This window comes from Microcaecilia unicolor, chromosome 8 (assembly GCF_901765095.1).
Source record: "Microcaecilia unicolor chromosome 8, aMicUni1.1, whole genome shotgun sequence".
Lineage (NCBI taxonomy): Eukaryota > Metazoa > Chordata > Amphibia > Gymnophiona > Siphonopidae > Microcaecilia > Microcaecilia unicolor.
In genome coordinates this window covers 85,837,416-85,864,077 of record NC_044038.1, presented here as the reverse complement: position 1 = coordinate 85,864,077, position 26,662 = coordinate 85,837,416, and the positions used below count along the sequence as shown (strand labels likewise).

The window sequence follows — 26,662 nt, the reverse complement described above, 5'->3', positions numbered from 1 at the left end:
GGTGAGGTCTCCGGCGTCGGTGCCGCGTGCGGTACCGGCTGCCGTCGCCTCCCAGGAAGGCTCCCCGACTACGTTGGCGGAGGGAGCTTCGCCGATGCGGGCGAGGGAGTCTACCTCTCGACGCCCCATCGTGGACGTGGCTCCACGGAGTCGAGTCTGGCACGGTTGCAGACACAGGTCCATGAACTTGTCTGACACCGAGGGTGAGGCCTCGTGGGAAGAGGAAGAAGACCCCAGATATTTCTCTGACGAGGAGTCTGAGGGTCTTCCTTCCGATCCCACTCCCTCTCCTGAAAGACAGCTTTCCCCTCCTGAGAGTCTGTCTTTTGCTTCCTTTGTCCGGGAGATGTCTACGGCCATCCCCTTCCCGGTGGTTGTGGAGGACGAGCCCAGGGCTGAAATGTTTGAGCTCCTGGACTATCCTTCTCCACCTAAGGAAGCGTCCACTGTTTCCTTGCACCATGTCCTAAAAAAGACATTGCTTGCGAACTGGACCAAGCCTTTAACTAATCCCCACATCCCCAAGAAGATCGAGTCCCAGTACCGGATCCATGGGGACCCAGATCTGATGCGCACTCAGTTGCCTCATGATTCTGGAGTTGTGGATCTGACCCTAAAGAAGGCTAAGAGTTCTAGGGAGCATGCTTCGGCGCCCCCGGGCAAGGACTCTAGAACCTTAGACTCCTTTGGGAGGAAGGCCTACCATTCTTCTATGCTCGTGGCCAAAATCCAGTCTTACCAGCTCTACATGAGCATACACATGCGGAACAATGTGCGGCAGTTGGCGGTCTTGGTTGATGCGCTTCCCCCTGAGCAAGCCAAGCCATTTCAGGAGGTGGTCAGGCAGCTGAAGGCGTGCAGAAAATTCCTGGCCAGAGGGGTGTATGACACCTTTGATGTTGCGTCCAGGGCCGCTGCTCAAGGTGTGGTGATGCGCAGGCTCTCATGGCTGCGTGCCTCCGACCTGGAGAATAGAATCCAGCAGCGGATTGCGGACTCGCCTTGCCGTGCGGATAACATTTTTGGAGAGAAAGTCGAACAGGTGGTAGAGCAGCTCCACCAGCGGGACACCGCATTCGACAAGTTCTCCCGCCGGCAGCCTTCAGCCTCTACCTCTACAGGTAGAAGATTTTTTGGGGGAAGGAAGACTGTTCCCTACTCTTCTGGTAAGCGTAGGTACAATCCTCCTTCTCGACAGCCTGCGGCCCAGGCTAAGCCCCAGCGCGCTCGCTCTCGTCAGCAGCGTGCGCCTCAGCAAGGCCCCTTGGCTCCCCAGCAAAAGCAAGGGACGGGCTTTTGACTGGCTCCAGCAGAGCATAAACGACATTCAAGTGTCAGTGCCGGGCGACCTGCCAGTCGGAGGGAGGTTGAAAGCTTTTCACCAAAGGTGGCCTCTCATAACCTCCGACCAGTGGGTTCTCCAAATAGTCCGGCAAGGATACACCCTCAATTTGGCCTCAAAACCTCCAAATTGTCCACCGGGAGCTCAGTCTTACAGCTTCCAGCACAAGCAGGTACTTGCAGAGGAACTCTCCGCCCTTCTCAGCGCCAATGCGGTCGAGCCCGTGCCATCCGGGCAAGAGGGGCTGGGATTCTATTCCAGGTACTTCCTTGTGGAAAAGAAAACAGGGGGGATGCGTCCCATCCTAGACCTAAGGGCCCTGAACAAATATCTGGTCAAAGAAAAGTTCAGGATGCTTTCCCTGGGCACCCTTCTTCCCATGATTCAGGAAAACGATTGGCTATGCTCTCTGGACTTGAAGGATGCCTACACACACATCCCGATACTGCCAGCTCACAGACAGTATCTGCGATTTCAGCTGGGCACACGTCACTTCCAGTACTGTGTGCTACCCTTTGGGCTCGCCTCTGCGCCCATGGTGTTCACAAAGTGCTTGGCTGTAGTAGCAGCGGCACTTTAGCAGGCTGGGGGTGCACGTGTTCCCCTATCTCGACGATTGGCTGGTGAAGAACACATCCGAGGCAGGAGCCCTGCAGTCCATGCAGATGACTATTCGCCTCCTGGAGCTACTGGGGTTTGTGATAAATTATCCAAAGTCCCATCTTCTCTCAGTACAGAGACTCGAATTCATAGGAGCTCTGCTGGATTCTCGGACGGCTCGCGCCTATCTCCCAGAGACGAGAGCCAACAACTTGTTGTCCCTCGTCTCGCGGGTGCGAGCGTCCCAGCAGATCACAGCTCGGCAGATGTTGAGATTGCTAGTCCACATGGCCTCCACAGTCCATGTGACTCCCATGGCCCGCCTTCACATGAGATCTGCTCAATGGACCCTAGCTTCCCAGTGGTTCCAGGCTGCTGGGGATCTAGAAGACGTAGTCCACCTGTCCACGAGTTTTCTCGAATCCCTGTATTGGTGGACGATTTGGTCCAATTTGACTCTGGGACGTCCTTTCCAAATTCCTCAGCCACAAAAAGTGCTGACCACGGATGCGTCTCTCCTGGGGTGGGGAGCTCATGTCGATGGGCTTCACACTCAAGGAAGCTGGTCCCTCCAGGAACGCGATCTGCAGATCAATCTTCTGGAGTTGCGAGCGATCTGGAACGCTCTGAAGGCTTTCAGAGATCGGCTGTCCCACCAAATTATCCAAATTCAGACAGACAACCAGGTTGCCATGTACTACGTCAACAAGCAGGGGGGCACCGGATCTCGCCCCCTGTGTCAGGAAGCCGTCAGCATGTGGCTATGGGCTCGCCGTCACGGCATGGTGCTCCAAGCCACATATCTGGCAGGCGTAAACAACAGTCTGGCCGACAGGTTGAGCAGGATTATGCAACCTCACGAGTGGTCGCTCAATTCCCGTGTAGTGCGACAGATCTTCCAGGTGTGGGGCACCCCCGTGGTAGATCTCTTCGCATCTCAAGCCAACCACAAAGTCCCTCAGTTCTGTTCCAGGCTTCAGGCCCTCGGCAGACTGGCATCGGATGCCTTCCTCCTGGATTGGGGGGAGGGTCTGCTGTATGCTTATCCTCCCATACCTCTGGTGGGGAAGACTTTGTTGAAACTCAAGCAAGACCGAGGCACCATGATTCTGATTGCTCCTTTTTGGCCGCGTCAGATCTGGTTCCCTCTTCTTCTGGAGTTGTCCTCCGAAGAACCGTGGAGATTGGAGTGTTTTCCGACCCTCATCACGCAGGACGAAGGGGCGCTTCTGCATCCCAGCCTCCGGTCCCTGGCTCTCACGGCCTGGATGTTGAGAGCGTAGACTTTGCCTCTTTGGGTCTGTCAGAGGGTGTCTCCCGTGTCTTGCTTGCTTCCAGGAAAGATTCCACCAAGAGGAGTTACTTCTTTCTGTGGAGGAGGTTTCCCGTCTGGTGTGACAGCAAGGCCCTAGATCCTCGCTCTTGTCCTACACAGACCCTGCTTGAATACCTTCTGCACCTGTCTGAGTCTGGTCTCAAGACCAACTCTGTAAGGGTTCACCTTAGTGCAATCAGTGCATACCATTACCGTGTGGAAGGTAAGCCGATCTCAGGACAGCCTTTAGTTGTTCGCTTCATGAGAGGTTTGCTTTTGTCAAAGCCCCCTGTCAAGCCTCCTACAGTGTCATGGGATCTCAATGTCGTTCTCACCCAGCTGATGAAACCTCCTTTTGAGCCACTGAATTCCTGCCATCTGAAGTACTTGACCTGGAAGGTCATTTTCTTGGTGGCAGTTACTTCAGCTCGTAGAGTCAGTGAGCTTCAGGCCCTGGTAGGCCAGGCCCCTTACACCAAATTTCATCACAACAGAGTAGTCCTCCGCACTCACCCTAAGTTCTTGCCAAAGGTCGTGTCGGAGTTCCATCTGAACCAGTCAATTGTCTTGCCAACATTCTTTCCCTGTCCTCATTCCTGCCCTGCTGAACGTCAGCTGCACACATTGGACTGCAAGAGAGCATTGGCCTTCTACCTGGAGCGGACACAGCCCAACAGACAGTCCGCCCAATTGTTTGTTTCTTTTGATCCCAATAGGAGGGGAGTGGCTGTGGGGAAACGCACCATATCCAATTGGCTAGCAGATTGCATTTCCTTCACTTACGCCCAGGCTGGGCTGGCTCTTGAGGGTCATGTCACGGCTCATAATGTTAGAGCCATGGCAGCGTCGGTAGCCCACTTGAAGTCAGCCACTATTGAAGAGATCTGCAAAGCTGCGACGTGGTCATCTGTCCACACATTCACATCTCATTACTGCCTGCAGCAGGATACCCGACGCGACAGTCGGTTCAGGCAGTCAGTTCTTCAGAACCTGTTTGGGCTTTAGGATCCAACTCCACCCCCCGAGGGCCCTGTTTGTTCTGTTCCAGGCTGCACTCTCAGTTAGTTGGTAAATTTTTTAGGTCAATCTCAGTTATGTCCTCGCCGTTGCGAGGCCCAATTGACCATGGTTGTTGTTTTGAGTGAGCCTGGGGGCTAGGGATACCCCATCAGTGAGAACAAGCAGCCTGCTTGTCCTCGGAGAAAGCGAATGCTACATACCTGTAGAAGGTATTCTCTGAGGACAGCAGGCTGATTGTTCTCACAAACCCGCCCGCCTCCCCTTTGGAGTTGTGTCTTCCCTTGTCTTTGTCTTGCTACATATGAGACTGGCCGGCACAAGCCGGTTTTGGGCGGGAAGACGGCCGCGCATGCGCGGTGCGCATTGGCGCGCGAGGACTAGCAAAGGCCTTTGCTAGTGAAGATTCCGATTGGAGGGGCTGCCGTGGACGTCACCCATCAGTGAGAACAATCAGCCTGCTGTCCTCGGAGAATACCTTCTACAGGTATGTAGCATTCGCTTTCCCAGACTTCGCAGTGCCTTTCCGTATGACTCTTTTTACTTTAACATCTTTTTCAGTGTTTTGTTAGTATTCCATTTTTCCTTTCAAATTCCTTTTATTTTTTTGTAGTTCATCGGCACTTGAAGTTTCCTTTCTCTTTTTTTTTGTTTTCCTTTTTTAAAAAATTTGCAGGAAGTCTTTATTGAAAACCAAAGGTGCAGAACATCATGTAGAAGTATTAAAGATTAAAAAAAAAAAAACATAACAGTGCAATCATGTAAAGCAGAGAATATTTCAGCCAAATTATCCATCCGCACTCCTGGCTACAATTGGTAAACAAAGGAAACTTCAAAAAATATATTTTTTTGTTTTTATGTATAGATATTTCAGAAACAGGTGTACATGTTAGAATGAATACCCCACCCAAACCCTTCACTGAGGCTAACCCCCTTACCATCCCCCCTCATGTAAGTCCAGACCTGGAAGGGGAAATGTGAACACCAGAAACAGAGAAGTATGCATCATTCGAGCTGAACAGTGTTGTAGGAAGGGCTCCCAAACAAGCTCCCATTTGTGCAAGAGGTGGCATCTAACATCTAATAGTCTCTCCATATCAGAGATATACCAAAGATTATTAAGCCACTTAGTCAAGGGTGGCACTGTTTGTTGTTTCTGGTGCGCAGCCAAAGTGATTCGAGCAGCACACACAGTGTGACACACTAGTAAAGCTTGAGGTGGCTAAAAACCAGGCCTCTTCTTGGGAAGTAAGAAGAAAACAGGGGACCAAGGTATCGGACAATCCAGCCAGCACTGCAACCAGTGCTGGACCGCCCTCCAAAAGGCCTGATCCTTAATACTGGTCCACCATATATGACCCATAGTACCAGGCTCCCCGCATCCCCTCTAACACTGCACAGAAACACCTGGGTAAACATGTTGAAGACGTGCAGGGGTAAGGTACCATCTGTACAAAACTTTAATGGCGTTTTTCTGAAAAGGAACTGAAACAGAAACCTTCAACACAGCCCTTTCCAAGGCGCTCCATTCATCGTCAGTCAACCCAATCCCAGCTCCTTCTACCAGTTTGTATGATGTAATGTATAGGGTGGAGAGCAAGCCCAAAGGTAATTATATAAGCAAGTAATCAGTCCATGTGTACTGTCACAGAGGTCTTCTAAGAAGGAGTCCTCTCTTAGTATTTTAGAACAAATAGCAGATGAGGTGAGAAAATGCATCAATTGCGTATAGGCAAATCTATTTTGGGTTGGTAAGGAGTACTCATCCTGCAAGGTGGAAAATGGAACCAAAAGTCCTCATCAGACAGCTGGCCCCAAGTCTTAAGACCAAGTAAAGCCCAGCTAGCGATCAATCCAGGAAGGAACAAGGGATTAGAAGCTATCGGAGTAAGGTGAGATAGAACCCGTCTGAAGAAGCAAATAAAAATCTATCCCAGTATTACATAGTGGTAAGAATTGAAGGGCACTGCTCCTCCCCCAAACACCTGTGTTTACGAGGAAGTCACATCAGGACACCCAATGACTGCGGTCCCACAGAAACCTACTCTAGATGTAGCTATAGTTTGTGAGGAGGTGCCTGGTACCACTCCAAGGCTGCTCTGGCCTGAGCAGCCTGATAATACCAAAAAATATTCAGGACCCCCCAGCTGCCCCTTCTTCCTGTCTCTATAGAGAAAAGAATGAAGCAGTTGCGGCCGTTTATTAGCCCAGATGAAGCAAAGAAACCGAGCCTGTATGTTAGCAAGAAAGCTTCTACACAATCGAATTGGGAGGACCTGAAAAAGATATAAAAGCCGGGGAAGATTGTTCATTTTAACAGTAGCTTTACGTTCAAACCAAGAGAGATCCAAGCTCAGTCAACGCACTTAAGTCCCGAAAAAGACTCTTGACCAAAATGGGGTAGTTAGCAGAAAACAAGTCGAGAGAGAAGTAGTTAAGAGAAACCCCAAGTACCGGATGCCTCAAGAAACCCAACCAAATGAGAAAGATGACTGCAGAGAGTCCAGGAGCATCCGGGGCAAGGAGATATTAAGGGCCTCTGACTTGCTCATATTGCTCTTCAAGCTAGAGACCGCCGAATAACACACACTGGCTCCCATAAGGATGGGGAAAGATACAAGAGGATAGGAAAGTGAGAGCAAGACATCATCATCATAAAGGGCCACTTTAGAAGAGGGGGTGTGACTCAAGATGGCACCGTCACGCCGAGCACAGCAAGTTGGTCTGAGAGTTTGCCCCAAATAACTACTTTTCCTCCAAAAAATGCCACATACTAAGAGAAAGGGGATTGTTAGAGCCTTACCCTCCCCAGCTCGTACATCTTCCCCGAGGCAGCGAACACTCGACGGATTTGCTGTCCGGCGTCCACCAGGAGAAACCAGAGTCGAAGACCCACTAGACGCTGGGGCATGGAGATCTCTTTGTCTCCTCTGGAAGCTGGAAATCCACCTTGCCCTGCCGTTCTACGAAAGGAGAAAGCTGACTTGCAAGACCCGGAATCTGGGGAAACTGAGGTCAGCGGAGGGGGTTCTCCCTCAGAGCGAAAATCGGCAGTTGGTATGTATTTGAGAGGGGAAAGTTTGTCTGGCCCTCCCAAGGTGATAACGCTTGATGCCCTTTGGCAGGCTATGGAAAAAATGCAAGCCTTGATAATTGAATCAACTCAAGAAACAAAAAACTTGGTTTCTACAGTAAGCCAGCTCTCTAAGTCGGTGGAAAAGCTGGAACAAGATTTTAAAGATCAAGTAAAGAGTTCCCAAGTTGAAACTGTAAAAATTAAAGATAATGTATCAGTGTTGATGAAAGACAATATAAATATTCGCCAAAAAATTGAGCAAATTGAAAACTATAATAGATGTTTGAATATGAGGATCCTAAATTTTCCAAAACGGATAGGAATGTCACCCTTGGATTTATTAAAAAAATTCTTGGTAGAGAACTTGAAATATTCTTCTCAACATATACCTCCAATAAATAAGATCGTTTTTCTTCCTACAAAAAAAAGTCAAGGAGACTTCCCGGAAGTTTTGGAACAAGAAAAACCTGAGGAACTGAAAGATTTCATTAATCTTGGAAGACTCATTGACTGAGGTAACAAATAGAGCTACTCTTCTGATCTCATTTGTTTTTGAACAAGACTATAATGCAGTTTTAAAGTTATTCTTTAAAAATATTCATCATAAATTCTGTGGTCAAAAACTATGGATTTTTCCTGATGTTACAAAAGTAACACAAGAAAGAAGAAAGAAATTTCTTGAAATGAGAGAAGAGACGAGGTCTTTGGGTGCAACATTTTTGCTTACATATCCTTGTAAATCTACTATAATAAAACTCACCCTCAACATTCTGAAGACAACGTTCTGAAGTCACTCACTGAAGGGTTCATGGATTCATGGTGGTGAAGCCAGAACACTGACCCGCCCCGCCCTCGCATGACGGACCAATCAGAAAAAACACCCTCAACATTCTGAAACACAAAGGACCATCACAACACCGTTCCCAGGCAACACTAGGCAACGTAAGACGGACCAATCAGAGGAAACTACGTGACAATAAGGGAGGAGCATTCCCCAGCAGAATGGCTCATCTGTGCAGCATGGAGAGCACAGAACCACCGCTGGAACGAGAGAAGAATATTCCTGCTGTGGGTATGTGCAAAAATAGACCAGGGGAGAGTGGGGGAGGGAAATTTTTAAATGCCTAATGCCAGTACTGAAGAGTGCCAGAGGGTTTATAGCACAGACTATATTTGGGATCGCTTGACATGGAGTCAGAGGAGCCGGAAAACAACATGCCCATCACCATCTGGGACAAGGACAAGCTGCGGCCCAGCTGGAAGGATTACCCGCGACCCAGCCAGCAGCAAACAGCGACCAAGGAAGGGGGAGGAGTACCTACTCCTTCCCTGCCTAGGAATCGCTGGAGACTGGCTGCCAAACTAACGAAACAACCGCACACCGACGCACCACCTCCATCATTAGAAAGGCATCCACTCTTTCTTCAACAGAAATGCAAACTAATAATACAAAACAAACAAAGAATACATGGTTTCTCAGGCGGCTGCAGGTAACTCCCCACCCCCTTCCTCTTCCCCTTTTGCCGAAGTGGCCAAGCACGTGCCCAACCATCCCCAGCCTCAGGCAAGCTGTCTCCCACCTCGGGGATTCCCCGAGCACCCGGAAAAAGACGGCGCTGATTCCTGCAGCGCATAAATGTTCCAGCATTCCCCTGCAGCCGGCCTGAAATGGACCAAACATACCGGATCACCCCCCGACGGCCCGAGACCGTGCTCTTCTCCCTTCCGCCAACTTAAAACAACCATCCCCGTCCTCAGGCAAGCTGTCACCCACCTCCAGGATGCCCAGAACCCCAGCCCAATGGAAAAAGAAGGCGCTGCTTCCAACAGTACATTTCTCTTCCAGCATTCCCCTACAGCAGCCCTGAAACGGCCAAAAAATACCGACAAAGAACGTGCTCCTCAACCTTCCGCCCATCTAAAACAACACTGCTGCCTCAGCACAACACAAAAAAAAAAAAAACACTCAAAGGCTGACACCCCCTACAACCACATTTACATTTCACCAACTGAAAGACCCCCCTCCACAAACCTCCTTGACAGACAAAACCACACACACACACAATACAACAGAAACACACCCTCAAAGCCACACACCAATCCAACCCACTTTGCCAGCACAGCACAGCACATCCCCCAACCCCCAAGCAAAAAACAAAACAAAAAAAGACACACATCAACAACCTGCACACACACCGCACCCTCACATACTCACATACACACACACACACAAAATAACTCTGTGACACATACACACAAAAAAAAACCACATGCTAGCGCCCGTTTCATTGGTTTCGGGAACGGGCCTTTTTTACTAGTGTATTATAAAATATCTGGGTATTAAGTATGTTTTTTTTGTACCGAATCAGTTGAGAGAGTTCATAGATCTGAAAAGGATAGTCAAGTCATAGCATCAGTACAGCTGAAATATGTAATAGGTGGTTCTTAAAGGGGCATTAAGCCTATTCTTCTATATTATTTCTTATTATATTCCCCTGAATTTTCTTTTTCTCTCCCCCCCATTATTGTGGTCTAAGGAAGACACTATAGTGAGTTCATTTGAATGCCTTAATTTCTCATTAAGAGATTATATTTGTTATATATACTACTCACTTATGTATCTTGATTTGCCTGTAACAAGATTAATGCTTGTGTAAAGTTAAAATTGCATAAATAAAAATAAAAAAGCAAACAAACAAAAAATAAAGGCCACTTTATATTCCCTGTCTGCTACAATAATACCAGAAATATCTGGGTCTGAGCATACCAAGACTGCAAAGGGCTCCATAACCAACACGAACAGCATTGGTAAGAGAGGACACCCCTGTCGGGTGCTTCTAGTTAGAGACCATTGTAGAATTCTCCCCCTCCCCCCGTTAACACAAACACAAGACAAAGCGGTCCATGACTTTATATATAAACTGCCAGTGGACCCAATCAAAAGCTGTAGTACATAAATACATAAGTAGTGCCACACTGGGAAAAGACAAAGGGTCCATCGAGCCCAGCATCCTGTCCACGACTGCGGCCAATCCAGGCCAAGGGCACCTGGCAAGCTTCCCAAACGTACATTCTATACATGTTATTCCTGGAATTGTGGATTTTTCCCAAGTCCATTTAGTAGTGGTTTATGGACTTGTCCTTTAGGAAACCGTCCAACCCCTTTTTAAACTCTGCCAAGCTAACCGCCTTCACCACGTTCTCCGGCAATGAATTCCAGAGTTTAATTATGCGTTGGGTGAAGTAAGATTTTCTCCGATTTGTTTTAAATTTACTACACTCTAGTTTCATTGCATTCCCCCTAGTCCTAGTATTTTTGGAAAGCGTGAACAGACACTTCACATCCACCTGTTCCACTCCACTCATTATTTTATATACCTCTATCATGTCTCCCCTCAGCCGTCTCTTCTCCAAGCTGAAAAGCCCTAGCCTCCTTAGCCTTTCTTCATAGGGAAGTCGTCCCATCTTCGCTATCATTTTAGTCGCCCTTCGCTGCACCTTTTCCAATTCTACTATATCTTTCTTGAGATGCGGCGACCAGAATTGAACACACTACTCAAGGTGCGGTCGCACCATGGAGCGATACAATGGCATTATAACATCCTCACACCTGTTTTCCATACCTTTCCTAACAATACCCAACATTCTATTCGTTTTCCTAGCCGCAGCAGCATACTGAGCAGAAGGTTTCAGAGTATTATCGACAACGACACCAGATCCCTTTCTTGGTCCGTAACTCCTAACGTGGAACCTTGTGTGTCGTAACTATAATTCGGGTTCTTATTTCCCACATGCATCACCTTGCACTTGCTCACATTAAACGTCATCTGCCATTTAGCCTCCCAGTCTTGTAAGGTCCTTCTTTAATTTTTCACAATCCTGTCGCGAGTTAACGACTTTGACTAAGGCTTTGGCCTAACCCCTGGTAAGCCTTCCTCAGCTGAGAGGTGCCCAGCTCTACCACCGGCTGCCTTTCAGGTGCTGTGGAGGACTTGCAGCTCATCTGCATATCCTTTACAGCCTTCTCCGGGGTGACTCCCAGGTCCACTCAGGGCCTCCGCTCTAGGTGCCAAGTGCCGGGGCATTTTTCTCTTTACATCTGTTTTTCTCCCAGTTACTACTTATGGATCCAGTACACTTTTTCTTCTTGGCACTGTCCCTTCCTAATTTGTTTCTCCATCTTACACAATTTCCACCATCTGTATTCGTCATCTCACCATCTCTTTTTTACTCTTCCTTTTTCTCAGCTCTCAACCTTAAACATTTCTTTCCTTCTATTCATCCATCTCCTTTCTATCTGAGTACATCTCGCCTTCGTCGTTGTCGTACCTCTCCTACTCTCTTACTCCTTCTGCTCTCCGCTGGGAACATTAATCCCAATCCTGGTCCTCCACACCTGTCCTCGTCCTATCCATGCAAACGATTCTGGGATGTTTCCTATCTCATCTCTGTTCCCCTCTTCCCTCCCCTTCTCGTGTGCCCTGTGGAATGCCCTCTCGGTCTGCAACAAACTTTCCTTCACCCATGATCTCTTCATCTCCCGTTCCCTTCAATTGCTTGCCCTAACTGAAACCTGGCTCACCCCTGATGACTCTGCCTCAGTCGCGGCCCTATGCCATGGAGGTTATCTTTTCTCCCACACTCCCCGCCCAGTTGGCCGCGGAGGAGGCGTCGGGTTTCTACTTTCGCCCTCCTGTAGTTTTCAACCCCTTCTCCTACCGCAATATCACTGCTTCTCATTCTTTGAAGTTCACTCCATCCGTCTATTCTACCCGCTGCCACTCAGAGTTGCAGTCATTTACCGCCCCCCCCCCCCCCCCCCCCATAGGTCCCTCTCTTCCTTCCTTACCAACTTCGATGCCTGGCTCTCCGTTTTTCTTGAACCCTCTTCTCCGTCCCTCATTCTTGGAGTCTTTAACATACATGCTGACGACCCATCCGACTCTTACGCTTCTCAGTTCCTCACTCTGACATCCTCCTTCAACCTCCAGCTGAGCTCCACCACCCTTACTCACCAAACTGCCCATTGTCTTGACCTCGTCCTCTCCTCTACCTGCTCACCCTTCAAATTCTCCGCCTCAGCTCTTCCTCTCTCCGATCATCACCTGATCACATTCACACTTCATCACCCTCCCCGTCGGTCCCGCCCAACACTAACCACTACTTTCAGGAATCTCTAGGCTGTTGACCCTCCCACCTTATCCTCTAGTATCTGTAATCTCCTCCCTTCCATCATGTTTTCCGTTGACAAGGCTGTCTCTGCTTACAACGCCACTCTCTCCTCTGCTCTGGACACCTTTGCACCATCCATCCCTGGTCCCACAAGGCGTACTAATCCCCAGCCCTGGCTGACACCTTGCATCTGATATCTTCGCTCCTGCGCCCGATCTGCTGAACGCCTCTGGAGGAAATCTCGCACCCATACCGACTTCATTCATTACAAATTCATGCTATCCTCCTTCCAGTCCTCCCTATTCCTTGCCAAACAGGACTATTACACCCAATTGACTAATTCTGTCGGCTCCAACCCTCGTCGTCTCTTCGCCACCCTCAACTCCCTCCTCAAAGTGCCCTCCGCTTCCACCCCCCACTCTCTCCTCAATCACTGGCTGACTACTTCTGCGACAAGGTGCAGAAGATCAACCTCGAATTCACTACCAAGCCACCTCCTCCTCTTCACCCTTTAACCCACTCCCTCAATCAACCAACCCAGGCCGCCTCCTCTTTTCCTGATATCACCAAGGAGGAAACTGCCCATCTTCTTTCCTCCTCGAAATGCACCACCTGTTCCTCTGATCCTGTCCCCACCAACTTACTAAACACCATCTCTCCTACTGTCACCCCCCCCCCCCCCATCTGCCATATCCTCAGCCTCTCTCCACTGCAACTGTCCCTGACACCTTCAAGCATGCTGTAGTCACACCACTCCTCAAAAAACCATCACTAGACCCTACCTGTCCTTCCAACTACCGCCCCATATCTCTCCTTCCCTTCCTCTCCAAGATACTTCAATGCGCCGTTCACAGCCGCTGCCTTGATTTTCTCTCCTCTCATGCCATCCTCGATCCACTGCAATCCGGTTTTCGCCCTCTATGCTCGACAGAAATGGCACTCACTAAAGTCTGTAATGACCTGTTCCTTGCAAAATCCAAAGGTCACTACTTCATCCTTATCCTCCTCAACCTATCTGCCACTTTTGACACTGTCAATCATAATCTACTCCTTGCTGCACTTTCCTCATTTGGATTCCAGGGCTCTGTCCTCTCCTGGTTCTCCTCTTATCTCTCCCACCGTACCTTCAGAGTACATTCTCATGGATCTTCCTCCACCCCCATCCCGCTCTCTGTTGGCGTTCCTCAGGGATCTGTCCTTGGACCCAGTGGCGTACCAAGGGGGGGGGGGGGGGTCCTAGCACAGACCCCTGAGGAACCCCACTAACTACCCTTCTCCATTGTGAATACTGCCCATTTAACCCCACTCTGTTTCTTATCCTTCAACCAGTTTTTAATCCACAATAGGACATTTTCTCCTATCCCATGACCCTCCAATTTCCTCTGTAGCCTTTCATGAGGTACGTTGTCAAACACCTTTTGAAAATCCAGATACACAATATCAACCGGCTCCCCTTTGTCCACATGTTTGTTTACTCCTTCAAGGAATTGAAGTAAATTGGTCGGGCAAGATTTCCCCACACAAAAGCCGTGCTGACTTGGTCTCAGTAATCCATGTCCTTGGATGTGCTCTGTAGTTTTGTCGGCGTCTAGACCAAGGAGACAATCGGGATCTGGTCATGCTTAGCAAAGTGGAGCAAGTCTACCATTCGGTGTACGTTGTCCATTGCCTGACATTGAGCTACAATTCCCACCAGGTCAAGGTGAATTAGAGAGGGTAATACCCTGGCTAGCCAAATAGCCAGAAGTTTTGCAAGCAGCTTAACTTCTGCATTGAGAACAGAGATGGGATGATATGAGGCACACTCATTTCGGTCTTTGTCCGGTTTGGAGATGACAGCAATCCACACTTCCATCATGGAGGGAGGCAACTCTCCCCCGACCCCCCCCCCCCCCCCCCCTACACCCACCCGCCGACCAAGTCTCATTGAGAAGCTCAGCCAAGAGATGTACTGAGTCTACTGCAAATCATTTATAAAAATCATTTGGTAGGCCATCCAAACGAAGTGATTTGCCCGAGGAGGAGTCGTATGATATTCTGTCTGATCCCTTCCTGCTTCAAGAGATGAAAATATCCATCTGAGGGTCTCTATTTCACCAGCTTTGTTAAGGATATGGCTTTGGCCATCCGATTTAAGTTGCAAACTGAGGAAGAGCCCAGGGCACAGATTCTGACTCTCCTGGGCTATGAGTCTGCTCCTAAGAAAGAGGTCACGGTACCTTAAGGATGCACTGATGAATAATTGGGATTCTCCCCTCTCAGTGCAGGTGGCACCAAAGAAGGTGGATACGCAGTATCGTATCCCAAAGGCTCCTGGATTTGAGAAGGTTCAATTGCTACACCACTCTCTGGTGGTCAAATTGCCCTTAAACATGCTAGGAGTTCCAGGACTCAACGCCCCCAGATAGAGAGGCCATGACACTGGATTTGTGTGGGAGGAAAACATTCAGAGCTCGATACTCATTGCCTGCATCCAGTCCTACCAGCTCTACACAAGCCTGTACTTAACTTGCAGTCCCTGGTCCGCAGTACACATAGTTGGCGGATTCTCTCCCACAGGAGCGGGCCGCTGAGCTTCGCCAGCTGGCCAAAATGCAGCTGTAGCATAGAAAATATCTGGCCAGAGGAGCTTTATGACTTTCTTGATGTGGGGTCCAGACTCTCCACTATGGGTGTAGAGATACGCAGACTCTAATGGCTGCATGTGTCTAACCTGGAACTGGTGGTTCAGGAGAGGTTAGTGGATGTACCATGCCGAGGGGACAACTTGTTTGTAGCTAGGGGAGGTCGCTGAGCTAATCAAGAAACACATGAATACGATCCAAATATCTCTGCACCTGCCAGCTGCACCCTCCACCTCTTGAAGGTTTTCCAGTGGTCCTAGGCGGCGACCCTATTACTCTCAAAGGCATAGGTTACTCCTGCCTTCCCACTCTGTCCAGCAATCCCAGGGCCGGCCATCCTCATACTCAGAAGTCCCAGCTGATGCCCCAATCAAAGCCTGTTTAAAAGCAATTTCTCCTGGAGCCAGGTTCTTCAAATAGTCTGTCTCAGTTACACCCTCCATTAGCAGCAAAAACCACCAAATTGCCTACTGAGAGCATTGTCACAGCTCTCCGTACAAGCAGGTACTTGCAGAGGAAATCTCTGCCCTTTTCCAGGCCAGTGCGATAGAACCCATGCTACCAGGGAAAGAAGGGATTCTATTCCAGGTACTTCCTCGTGCCTCAACAAACAGGAGAATTTTGTCCCTTCCTAGACCTAAGGCCCATGAACAAATTCCTAGTCAGAGAAAAGTTCGGGATGATTTCCCTGGGCACCCTTCTTTCCGTGATTCAGGCAAACTATTCTGTCTGGACCTAAGGACGCCTACACCCACATTTTGATACTTCCCAATCACTGGAAGTATCTCATATTTCGCCTAGGAAAACACCACTACCAGTACAGCATACCACCATTTTTCCATGTGTCAGCTCCCAGGGTATTCACCAAATATCTAGCGGTAGTAGCGGCATGTATATGTGAGTTGGGAATGTATGTGTTTCCCTATCTGGACGATTGGCTAGTCGAGCGGAAATCACAGGAGGGGGTGTCAGTCTATGTGCCTAACTATGCGGATGTTGGAGTTACGAGGGTTTGTTATAAACTACCCAAAGTCTCACTTGCTCCCAGACCAGCTATTGGAGTACATAGGAGCCCTGCTAGGAGCCAGGCTCGGGCTTTTCTTCCACAAACCAGAGTAGAGACCTTATTAATGCTCGTCTCGCAGGTCCAAAGCAGGAAGCAGGTCAGAGCTTGGCAAATGTTGAGATGGATGGGCCACATGGCCTCAACACTGCATGTCACTCCCATGACACATCTCCAGTTGAGAGAATCTCAGTGGTCTCGGGCAGCTGGGAACTTAGCGGATACCATCCAGATTCCCCCAGGCTTCACTCATGCCCTTCTCTGGTGGAGCACTCAGACTGATTATTCCAAATTCCACCTCCACAGAAGGGATTAACAACGGATGCATCCAACCTGGGGTGGAGAGCGCATGTAGATGTGCTCCACACCCAAGGGATTTGATCTGCTCAGGAAACAGATCTTTATGTCAATCTCATTGAGCTGTGGGACATTTGGAATGCTCTAAAGACTTTCAGAGATTGACTAGAAAACCAAATTATTCTCATCCAAATAGACAACCAGGTTGCAACGTTTTATGTGAACAATCGTTGGGGGGGGGGGGGGGGGGGTACGGAGGTAGTGAGGATGTGGCAGACGGTATGGACTTCCAAACCACATATCTTCCAGGAAAGGAAAATTGCCTGGCGTACAGACTGAGCAGGATTTTGCAACTGCACGAGTGGTCTTTCAACATGGAGGTAGCCCGCAAGACCTTCAGAGAGTGTGGGCATCCCCTCAATGGATCTTTTTTCCACTCAACAATAAAGTGCCCAGTTTTGCTTCGGGATCAGATCACACAGCAGACTAACGTCAGATGCCTTTCTCTTGCACTGTGGGGAGAGTCTCCTGCATTCGTATCCTCCAGTATCTCTTATAGAGAAGACCTTGCTGAAACTGAAGTAGGATCAGGGAACTATGAGCCTAATTGTGCCCTACTGGCCAAGACAGATATGGTTCCCTCTTCTTCTGGCATTATCCTCCTTAGATCTGTTTGGATTGTTTTCCAACCCTTGTCATGCAGAAAGAGGGGTCTCTTCTGCATTCCAACCTCCAGTCCCTGGCTCTCACGGCTTCGCTGTTGAGAGCATAGAATTTGAAAACTTGGGCTGACTGGAGGGTGTCTCCAACATTTTGCTGGCTTCCTAAAAAGACTCCAAAACATGGAGTTACTCGTAAATGGAGGAAGTTTGCAGTCTGGTGTGAGAGCAAGGCTTTAGATCCTCTCATTTATCCGACACAAAAATTGCTTGTATACCTCCTTCACCTCCGAGTCTGATTTGAAAACCAACTCTGTAAGGGTTCATCTCAGTTCAATTACTGCTTACCATCACGTGTAGGAGGTAAGCCCATCTCTGTACAGCCTCTAGTTGTTCGCTTCATGAGAGGTTTGCTTTTGACAGAGCCCTCAGTCAAACCTCCATCTGTGTTGTGGGATCTCATCATCGTCCTCACCCAGCTAATGAAGGCGCCTTTTGAGCTGCTTGATTCCTTTCATCTGACGTATTTGGCCTGGAAAGTTGTTTCTGGTGGTAGTCACTTCAGCTTGCAGAGTCATTGGGCTTCAGGGCCTAGTAACTGACTCCCCTTACACTAAATATCATAACAAAGTAGTTCTCCACATGCATCCCAAGTTCCATCTTAATGAGTCAGTCATCCTGCCAACATTTTTTCCAAAACCACATGCCCATCCTGGCAAGACTACTTCATATTTTGGACAGCAAGTGAGCCTTAGCCTTCTATGTGGAGTGCATTAGAGCCCATAGACAGTCCACACAGCTTTTTGTTTCTTTTGATCCAAATAGGAGAGGGTAGCCATTGGCAAATGCACAGTTTCCAGTTGGCTAGCAGATAGCATCTCCTTTACTTATACCCAGGCTGGGCTGATTGTGGAGCATTATGTCAAGGCTCATAATGTCACAACCATGTCTACGTCAGTAGCCCAGTTGAGGTTAGTATCCGTAGAGGAGATTTGCAAAGCTGCAACATGGTCTTCTGTCCACACATTCACATCTTATTACTGTCTTGAGCAGGATACTCAGTGTGACAGCTGGTTTGGTCAGACAGTCCTGCAGAATTTGTTCGGTGTCTAGAATCCAGCTCCGCTCCCTAGGCCCAGTTTTCTTCTATTCCAGGCTGCACCTCAACAACTAGTACAAAAATAGTTTCAGGTTGATTGAATACAGGCCTTGATGTTTTGCATCCCTATTATCCTGGCAGCTAGGAATTCCTACATGTGAGAATACAACGGCCTGCTTGTCCTCACAGAAAGCAAAGCTACTTAGCAATAACAGGTATTCCCTGAGGACAGCAGACTACATGTTCTCACATACCCTCCTACCTCCACTTGGCGTTGAATTCTTTAGCTTTTTACAGTGACTGAGCTTGAGCATCAGGCGGGAAGGCTCCAACACATATGTGGTGGGATGCTGCTAGAAAGTTCTACAACTCTAGTCAGGTTCTGCAAGGCTCCGTTGAATTTCGTCACTCAACTGTGAGAATACTTGGCTTGCTGTCGTTGGAGAACACCTGCCACAGGTGAGTAACTGCTTTCTAGCAGGGGGCCTCACTGGTATATTTTCTTCAGTTCCCAGCTCCCAATTAATAAGAAGAGATGGTGCTGTTTGTACTTACCATCAACAGTGTATTACGTGGAAGTAAACTGTAGGGGAAACCCTCCCAGTCGTTATTTCTGCGTGTAGTTGCTTCATTTTTGTATGAGGATTTCCACAGTGGAAATGGAGGCCATTTAGTTAAGCCAAACATTCGCTAGTAGGTTTTTTGTTCGTTTTTTTTTTACTTTGGTTTTTAACTTATACCTTGACATTAGTAGTTCAGGTGAGTTAGGTTCAAGTGATATTTTCCTGTTCTTGGAGGACTTGTAGTCCAAGTTGGACATAAGGCAATGGAGGGTTAAGTGACTTGGCCATGATCACAAAGAGCCATCAGCTTTATACTAATTCTGACTTCCCTGGTTTTCAACCCACTGTTCTAATTGCTAGGTTGCTCCTCCACTACAGCTAATTTTTTTTTCCTTTTTGTTTTCAGGAGACGGGCCAAACACAGAGGAGCAGGCAGCAGTGGCTATTGCCAGCGTCCAGCAAGCCGCTTTTGCTGACCATAACATCCAGTACCAGTTTCGTACAGAAAACAATGGAGGACAGGTGAGGGGAAGGGGAAGATTGTAATCCCTCCTTAATTTTTATAATTAACTGGGAGCACAGGAGTAATGCACGATAGATGTTTCTTCCGTATGGATTCTTCATTTTACATATAATGGAATAGAGAATATTATGATGTTGTATTGATCCATGGTATGATTACATCTTCAATGTTGTGTCCAGTTCTGGTCATCACATCCCAACAGATATAGCAGAACTAGAAAAAGTACAGAGAGGTGACAGAATGATAAAGTGGATGAAGTGACTTCTTTATGAAAAAAGGTTGAACTGATTGGGGCTGTTAAGCCTGGGGAAGAGATGACTGAGAGGGAATATGTTACAATCTTATAAACACATGAGTGAGGTGGAATAAGTGAGTAGGGATCAACTGTTTTTATTCTCAATCTGTACCAAGACTAGAGGACACTTGAAACTAGCAAGTAGCAGGATTAAAAAAAAAAAATAGATAAATTATTTTTTTCACTCAATAAGTAGCATAGTAGATGATGGCAGAAAAAGACCTGCACTGTCCATCCAGTCTGCCCAAGAAGATAAATTCATATGTGCTACTTTTTTATTTGTACTGTCCTCTTCAGTGCACAGACCGTATAAGTCTGGCCAGCCCTATCCCCGCCTCCCAACCACCAGCTCTGCCACCCATTCTAGGCTAAGCTCCTGAGTAATAACATAGTAGATGATGGCAGAAAAAGACCTGCACGGTCCATCCAGTCTGCCCAACAAGATAAACTCATATGTGCTACTTTTTGTGTATACCCTACCTTGATTTGTACCTGTCCTTTTCAGGGCACAGACCGTATAAGTCTGCCCAGCATTATCACCGCCTCCCACCACCGGCTCTGGCACAGATCGTATAAGTCTGCCCAGCACTATCCCCGCCTCCAAACCACCAGTCCCGCCTCCCACCATCGGCTCTGGCACAGACCGTATAAGTCTGTCCAGCACTATCCCCGCCTCCCACCACCGGCTCTGCCACCCAATCTCGGCTAAGCTCCTGAGGATCCATTCCTTCTGAACAGGATTCCTTTATGTTTATCCCACGCATGTTTGAATTCTGTTACCGTTTTCTTTTCCACTACCTCCCGCGGGAGGGCATTCCAAGCATCCACTACTCTCTCCGTGAAAAAATACTTCCTGACATTTTTCTTGAGTCTGCCCCTCTTCAATCTCATTTCATGTCCTCTAATTCTACCGCCTTCGCATCTCCGGAAAAGGTTCGTTTGCGGATTAATACCTTTCAGATATTTGAACGTCTGTATCATATCACCCCTGTTTCTCCTTTCCTCCAGATTATACATGTTTAGGTCAGCAAGTCTCTCCTCATATGTCTTGTAACTCAATTCCCATACCATCCTCGTAGCTTTTCTTTGCACCGCTTCAATTCTTTTTACATCCTTAGCAAGATACGGCCTCCAAAACTGAACACAATACTCCAGGTGGGGCCTCACCAACGACTTATACAGGGGCATCAACACCCCCTTTCTTCTGCTGGTTAGACCTCTCTCTATACAGCCTAACAACCTTCTAGCTACGGCCACCGCCTTGTCACACTGTTTCGTCACCTTCAAATCCTCAGATACTATCACCCCAAGATCCCTCTCCCCGTCCGTAGCTATCAGACTCTCACCGCCTAACACATACGTCTCCCGTGGATTTCTATTCCCTAAGTGCATCACTTTGCATTTCTTCGCATTGAATTTTAATTGCCAAACCTTAGACCATTCTTCTAGCTTCTTCAGATCCTTTTTCATGTTTTCCACTCTCTCCCGGGTGTCCACTCTGTTACAGATCTTAGTATCATCTGCAAAAAGGCAAACTTTACCGTCTAACCCTTCGGCAATGTCACTCACAAATACATTGAACAGAATCGGCCCCAGCACCGATCCCTGAGGCACTCCACTACTCACCTTTCCCTCCGCCGAGCGAATTCCATTAACCACCACCCTCTGGCGTCTGTCCGTCAACCAGTTCCTAATCCAGTTCACCACTTCAGGTCCTATCTTCAGCCCCTCCAGTTTATTTAAGAGCCTCCTGTGGGGAACCGTGTCAAAAGCTTTGCTGAAATCTAAGTAGATTACGTCTATAGCTCGTCCCTATCCGACCCCCATGCTTCTAAGTTCCTCACCCTAACATCCTTCTTCAACCTCCAGCTGTGCTCCACCACCCCTACTCACCGTGACGGCCATTGTCTTGACCTCGTCCTCTCCTCCTCCAGCTCACCCTCCAATTTCCACGTCTCAGCTCTTCCTCTCTCCGACCATCACCTGATCACATTCACACTTCTTCACCCCCCCCCCCCCCCCCACCCCGTCCAACTTTAACCACCACCTCCAGGAACCTGCAGGCTATTGACCCCTCCACCTTATCTACTATCTCTAATCTCCTCCCCTCCATCACGTCCTCCGCAACTGTCGACAAAGCGGTCTCCACTTACAATACCGCTCTCTCCTCTGCTTTGGATACCCTCGCACCATCCATCTCCCATCCCACAAAACGCACCAATCCCCAGCCCTGGCTGACTCCTTTCATCCGTTACCTTCGCTCCTGCACCCGATCCACTGAGCGCCTCTGGAGGAAATCTCGTAACTTTTCAGACTTCCTTCATTACAAATTCATGCTATCCTCCCTCCACTCCTCCCTATTCCGTGCAAAACAGGACTATTACACCCAATTGACCAATTCTCTCAGCTCCAACCCTCGTCGTCTCTTCACCACCCTTAACTCCCTCCTAAAAGTGCCCCCCGCTCCTACTCCCCCTTCTCTCTCTCCTCAATCACTGGCCGACCTATTTCCGCGACAAAGTGCAAAAGATCAACCTTGAGTTCACGACCAAGCCACCACCTCCTCTTCACCCTTTAACCCTCTCCCTCATCCAACCTACCCAGGTCTCTTTCTCCTCTTTTCCTGAGATCACCGAGGATGAAACTTCCCGCCTTCTTTCCTTCTCGAAATGCACCACCTGTTCCTCTGATCCCATCCCCACCAACCTACTCAACACCATCTCCCATACTGTCACCCCCGCCATCTGTCGCATCCTCAACCTCTCTCTTTCCACTGCAACTGTCCCTGACACCGTCAAGCACGCCGTTGTCACACCTCTCCTCAAAAAACCTTCACTTGACCCTACCTGCCCCTCCAACTACCGCCCCATCTCTCTTTTACCCTTCCTTTCCAAAATACTTGAGCGCGCCGTTCATAGCCGCTGCCTTGATTTTCTCTCCTCTCATGCCATCCTCGATCCACTTCAATCCGGTTTTCGCCCTCTACACTCGACTGAAATGGCACTCTCTAAAGTTTGCAATGACCTGCTCCTGGCCAAATCCAGAGGTCACTACTCCATCCTCATCCTCGATCTTTCTGCCGCGTTTGACACTGTCAATCATGATTTACTTCTTGCCACGCTGTCCTCTTTTGGGTTCCAAGGCCCTGTCCTCTCCTGGTTCTCCTCTTATCTCTCCCACCGCACCTTCAGGGTACACTCCCATGGATCTTCCTCCACTCCCATCCCACTATCTGTTGGAGTTCCCCAGGGATCTGTCCTTGGACCCCTTCTCTTCTCAATCTACACCTCTTCCCTGGGCTCGCTGATCTCGTCTCATGGTTTTCAGTATCATCTTTATGCTGATGACACCCAGCTATACCTTTCCACACCTGACATCACCGCGGAGACTCAGGCCAAGGTATCGGCCTGTTTATCCGACATTGCGGCATGGATGTCCAACCGCCACCTGAAGCTGAACATGTCCAAGACCGAGCTCCTCGTCTTTCCTCCTAAACCCACTTCTCCTCTTCCTCCACTCTCTATCTCTGTTGATAACACCCTCATCCTCCCTGTCCCATCTGCCCGCAACCTCGGAGTCATCTTCGACTCCTCCCTCTCCTTCTCTGCGCATATCCAACAGACTGCCAAGACCTGTCGCTTCTTCCTCTTCAACATCAGCAAAATTCGCCCTTTCCTCTCTGAGCATACCACCAGAACTCTCGTCCATGCTCTCATTACCTCTCGCCTTGATTACTGCAACTTACTCCTCACCGGCCTCCCACTCGGCCATCTATCCCCCCTTCAATCCGTTCAGAACGCTGCTGCACGTCTTATATTCCGCCAAAACCGATATACTCATATCACCCCTCTCCTTAAATCACTTCATTGGCTTCCGATCAGATATCGCATACAATTCAAGCTCCTCCTCCTTACCTACAAATGCACTCAGTCTGCGGCTCCTCACTACCTCTCCACCCTCATCTCCCCCTATGTTCCCGCCCGCAACCTCCGCTCACAGGACAAAGCCCTTCTCTCAGTACCCTTCTCCACCACTGCCAACTCCAGGCTCCGCTCATTCTGCCTTGCCTCACCCTATGCCTGGAACAACCTTTACCCATACGCCATGCCCCCTCCCTACCCATCTTCAAATCTCTGCTTAAAACTCACCTCTTCAATGCTGCCTTCGGCGCCTAACCGCTCGAGAAATATAAAATGCCCCAATCTATCCACCCTATCAGATTAACTGTTCACTCGTCCTCTAGATTGTTCACTTGTCTTTAGATTGTTCTCTTGTCTTTTAGATTGTAAGCTCTTTGAGCAGGGACTGTCCTTCTATGTTTAAATTGTACAGCGCTGCGTAACCCTAGTAGCGCTTTAGAAATGTTTGTTAGTAGTAGTAGTAGTCCCTGATTCAATTCTCCGGTCACCCAATCAAAGAATTCAATGAGATTTGTTTGGCACGATTTCCCTTTGGTAAAACCATGTTGTCTGGGATCTTGCAATTTATTGTCTTCCAGGAAATTCACTATCCTTTCCTTCAGCATCGCTTCCATTACTTTTCCAATAACCGAAGTGAGGCTTACCGGCCTGTAGTTTCCAGCTTCTTCCCTATCACCACTTTTGTGAAGAGGGACCACATCCGCCATTCTCCAATCCCTCGGAACCTCTCCCATCTGCAAGGATATATTAAACAAATCTTTAAGAGGACCCGCCAGAACCTCTCTCAATATCCTGGGGTGGATCCCGTCCGGTCCCACGGCTTTGTCCACCTTTAGCTTTTCAAGTTGTTCATACACACTCTCTTCCATGAATGGTGCTCTATCCACTTCATTCTCATTTGTACTTTTTCCAGTCCATCGCGGTCCAGGATTTTCTTCTGTGAAAACAGAACAAAAGTATCTATTTAGCAAATTTGCTTTTTCTTCATCATTATCCACATAGCGGTTCGCAGTATCTTTTATTCTCACAATTCCCTTCCATATCATCATGCTGATCAATCCATAGACTGGTGGGTTGTGTCCATCTACCAGCAGGTGGAGATAGCAAAGCTTTTGTCTCCCTATATGTGGTCATGTGCTGCCGGAAACTCCTCAGTATGTTCTCTATCTCAACAGGTGGTGGTCACTCACAGCAGCAGCTCTGGCTAGGTCTCCAAGCCTAATTTTTAGGTTTTGTTGAGTACCTGGGGTTGAGGGCTCTTCTTGAGCAAGTGCAAACCTGGTGGCGCCAGGTCCCTCCTTTTCTCCCCCCTCCCGCTGGCTCCGTTTACAAAAAAAAAAAAATTTTTTGGACGTCCTTAAGGGCGTTTTTTTCGACGTTTATTTAAACGTTTATTGCAGCTACTCACTGGGACACCAGGTCGTTACAGCTCGGAGCGAGAAGCAGGTAATTTTTACCTTTTTATAGCGGGCAGGGGGTTCCCCGATCGATCTCCACGTGGCCTATGGCGTCGGAGGGCGAGGGTGCGAAGAATCGCTCCCCGGACCGCGTGTGCGCTTCTAGCGGGGATGCAGGGGTCTTAAAGTCTGATTTGCCCTTGTTGGGTGTCAGTTTGGAGGCCGGTCAGTGTCCCGGGTCTTCCTCCGGTGCGGCGGTTTTTCCCGCCATAAACGCCCATCCCCCGCTGCTCGCCTCCGCCATCTTGGCCGGCCACTCTGCTCGGACGGCTTCTTCTTGGGCCGCCCTTGAGCTGGGAGACGTTAATGCCATGGCCGCCCTTGATTTGGGCGACGGCAAAAAAGCGGCTAAAGTTAAGCGCCGTTCTTCCTGCGCGGCTCCTTCGCGGAGTGTTGCGCCGGACGCCATCTTGGATGCGCAGCATGTTTCTCCCCCGCTCTTGCGAGCGCCGGTTGAGGGTGCGTCTAGGGCTGTGGCCCAGGCTGCTGAAGTGCACAGTCTGGGGGGTTTCTCCCCCGAGTTTATTTTGCTGCTGCATCAGGCCTTCCTTATGCAAAATGCTGCCCCTTCTCCCTTGTCCGATAAAGGGGTTGAGGTCCCCGGGTTGAGGTCCCTCGGGTGGATTCCCAGGCCTTAGAGGACTCTGTTTCCTCTGATGTAGATGAGGGCAGCGTATCTGAGTTCTCCCAACGGTCCTTTGGGGATTCCTTGGAGGAGACGGATTCCCGCTCGGATGGAGCGGATGACCCCTCTGCAGCGCGGATCTTTCGCTCAGAGGATTTGCCCAACCTGTTAGTGCAGGCCATGAGCATTTTGAAGATTTCCTCTCCAGAGGACGTCTCTCCCTCAGCCTCTGTTGGCTCCGCCATTATGCTGGGGACGAAGCGCCCGCCTAGAACCTTCCACGTGCATGATGCCATGCACACCTTAATTTCGGCTCAATGGGATGTCCCGGAAGCGAGCCTCAAAGTGGCTAGGGCTATGTCCCGCCTCTATCCTTTGCCTGAAAGTGAACGTGAGGCCTTTCTTTGGCCTACCGTGGATTCTTTAATCACTGCGGTGACTAAGAAAACGGTGTTGCCGGTGGAAGGTGGCACGGCCCTAAAGGACGCCCAAGACAGAAGATTGGAGGCGGCCTTAAGGTCGTCCTTCGAGGCGGCTGCCTTAAGTTTGCAGGCCTCAGTTTGCGGCTCCTATGTGGCCAGGGCGTGCCTGACGATTGTGCAGCGGGCTTCCCCCTCGGATCCTTCCTTGAGGGCTGATTGGCCGGTCCTGGAATCGGGCTTGGCTTATTTGGCAGACTTACTGTATGATGTCTTGAGAGCCTCGGCTAAAGGTATGGCTCAGACAGTCTCTGCGCGGTGCTGGCTTTGGCTGAAACATTGGTCTGCTGACCACGCCTCTAAGTCCCGCCTGGCTAAGTTGTCTTTTAAAGGCAAGCTGGGGTCGAGCTGGACAAAATTGTGACCGATCTCGGCACGTCTAAGGGCAAGAGGTTACCAGAGGTCAGGGCTCGGGCCAGTGCTCGCCCCGGTAACTCCAGAAGACGGTTTCAGGAAGCCCGTCGGTACCGCCCGGGCAAGTCGGGCTCCTCTGACCCCTCTTCCTTCAAAAGGAACTTCTCCCCCAAGCAGCATTC

General features: G+C 49.1%; 1 protein-coding gene across 2 annotated transcripts in view; it reads left to right on the top strand.

Annotated features, from left to right (window-relative positions):
- USF2 (upstream transcription factor 2, c-fos interacting) overlaps nt 1–26,662 on the top strand; it is a 344,237-nt gene that overhangs the window by 110,512 nt on the left and 207,063 nt on the right. For both annotated transcript variants that reach the window (XM_030212692.1, XM_030212691.1), the window contains exon 3: nt 19,234–19,349. In XM_030212692.1, the coding sequence (XP_030068552.1) occupies nt 19,234–19,349 (116 nt within the window). The remainder of the gene's footprint in view (nt 1–19,233; nt 19,350–26,662) is intronic.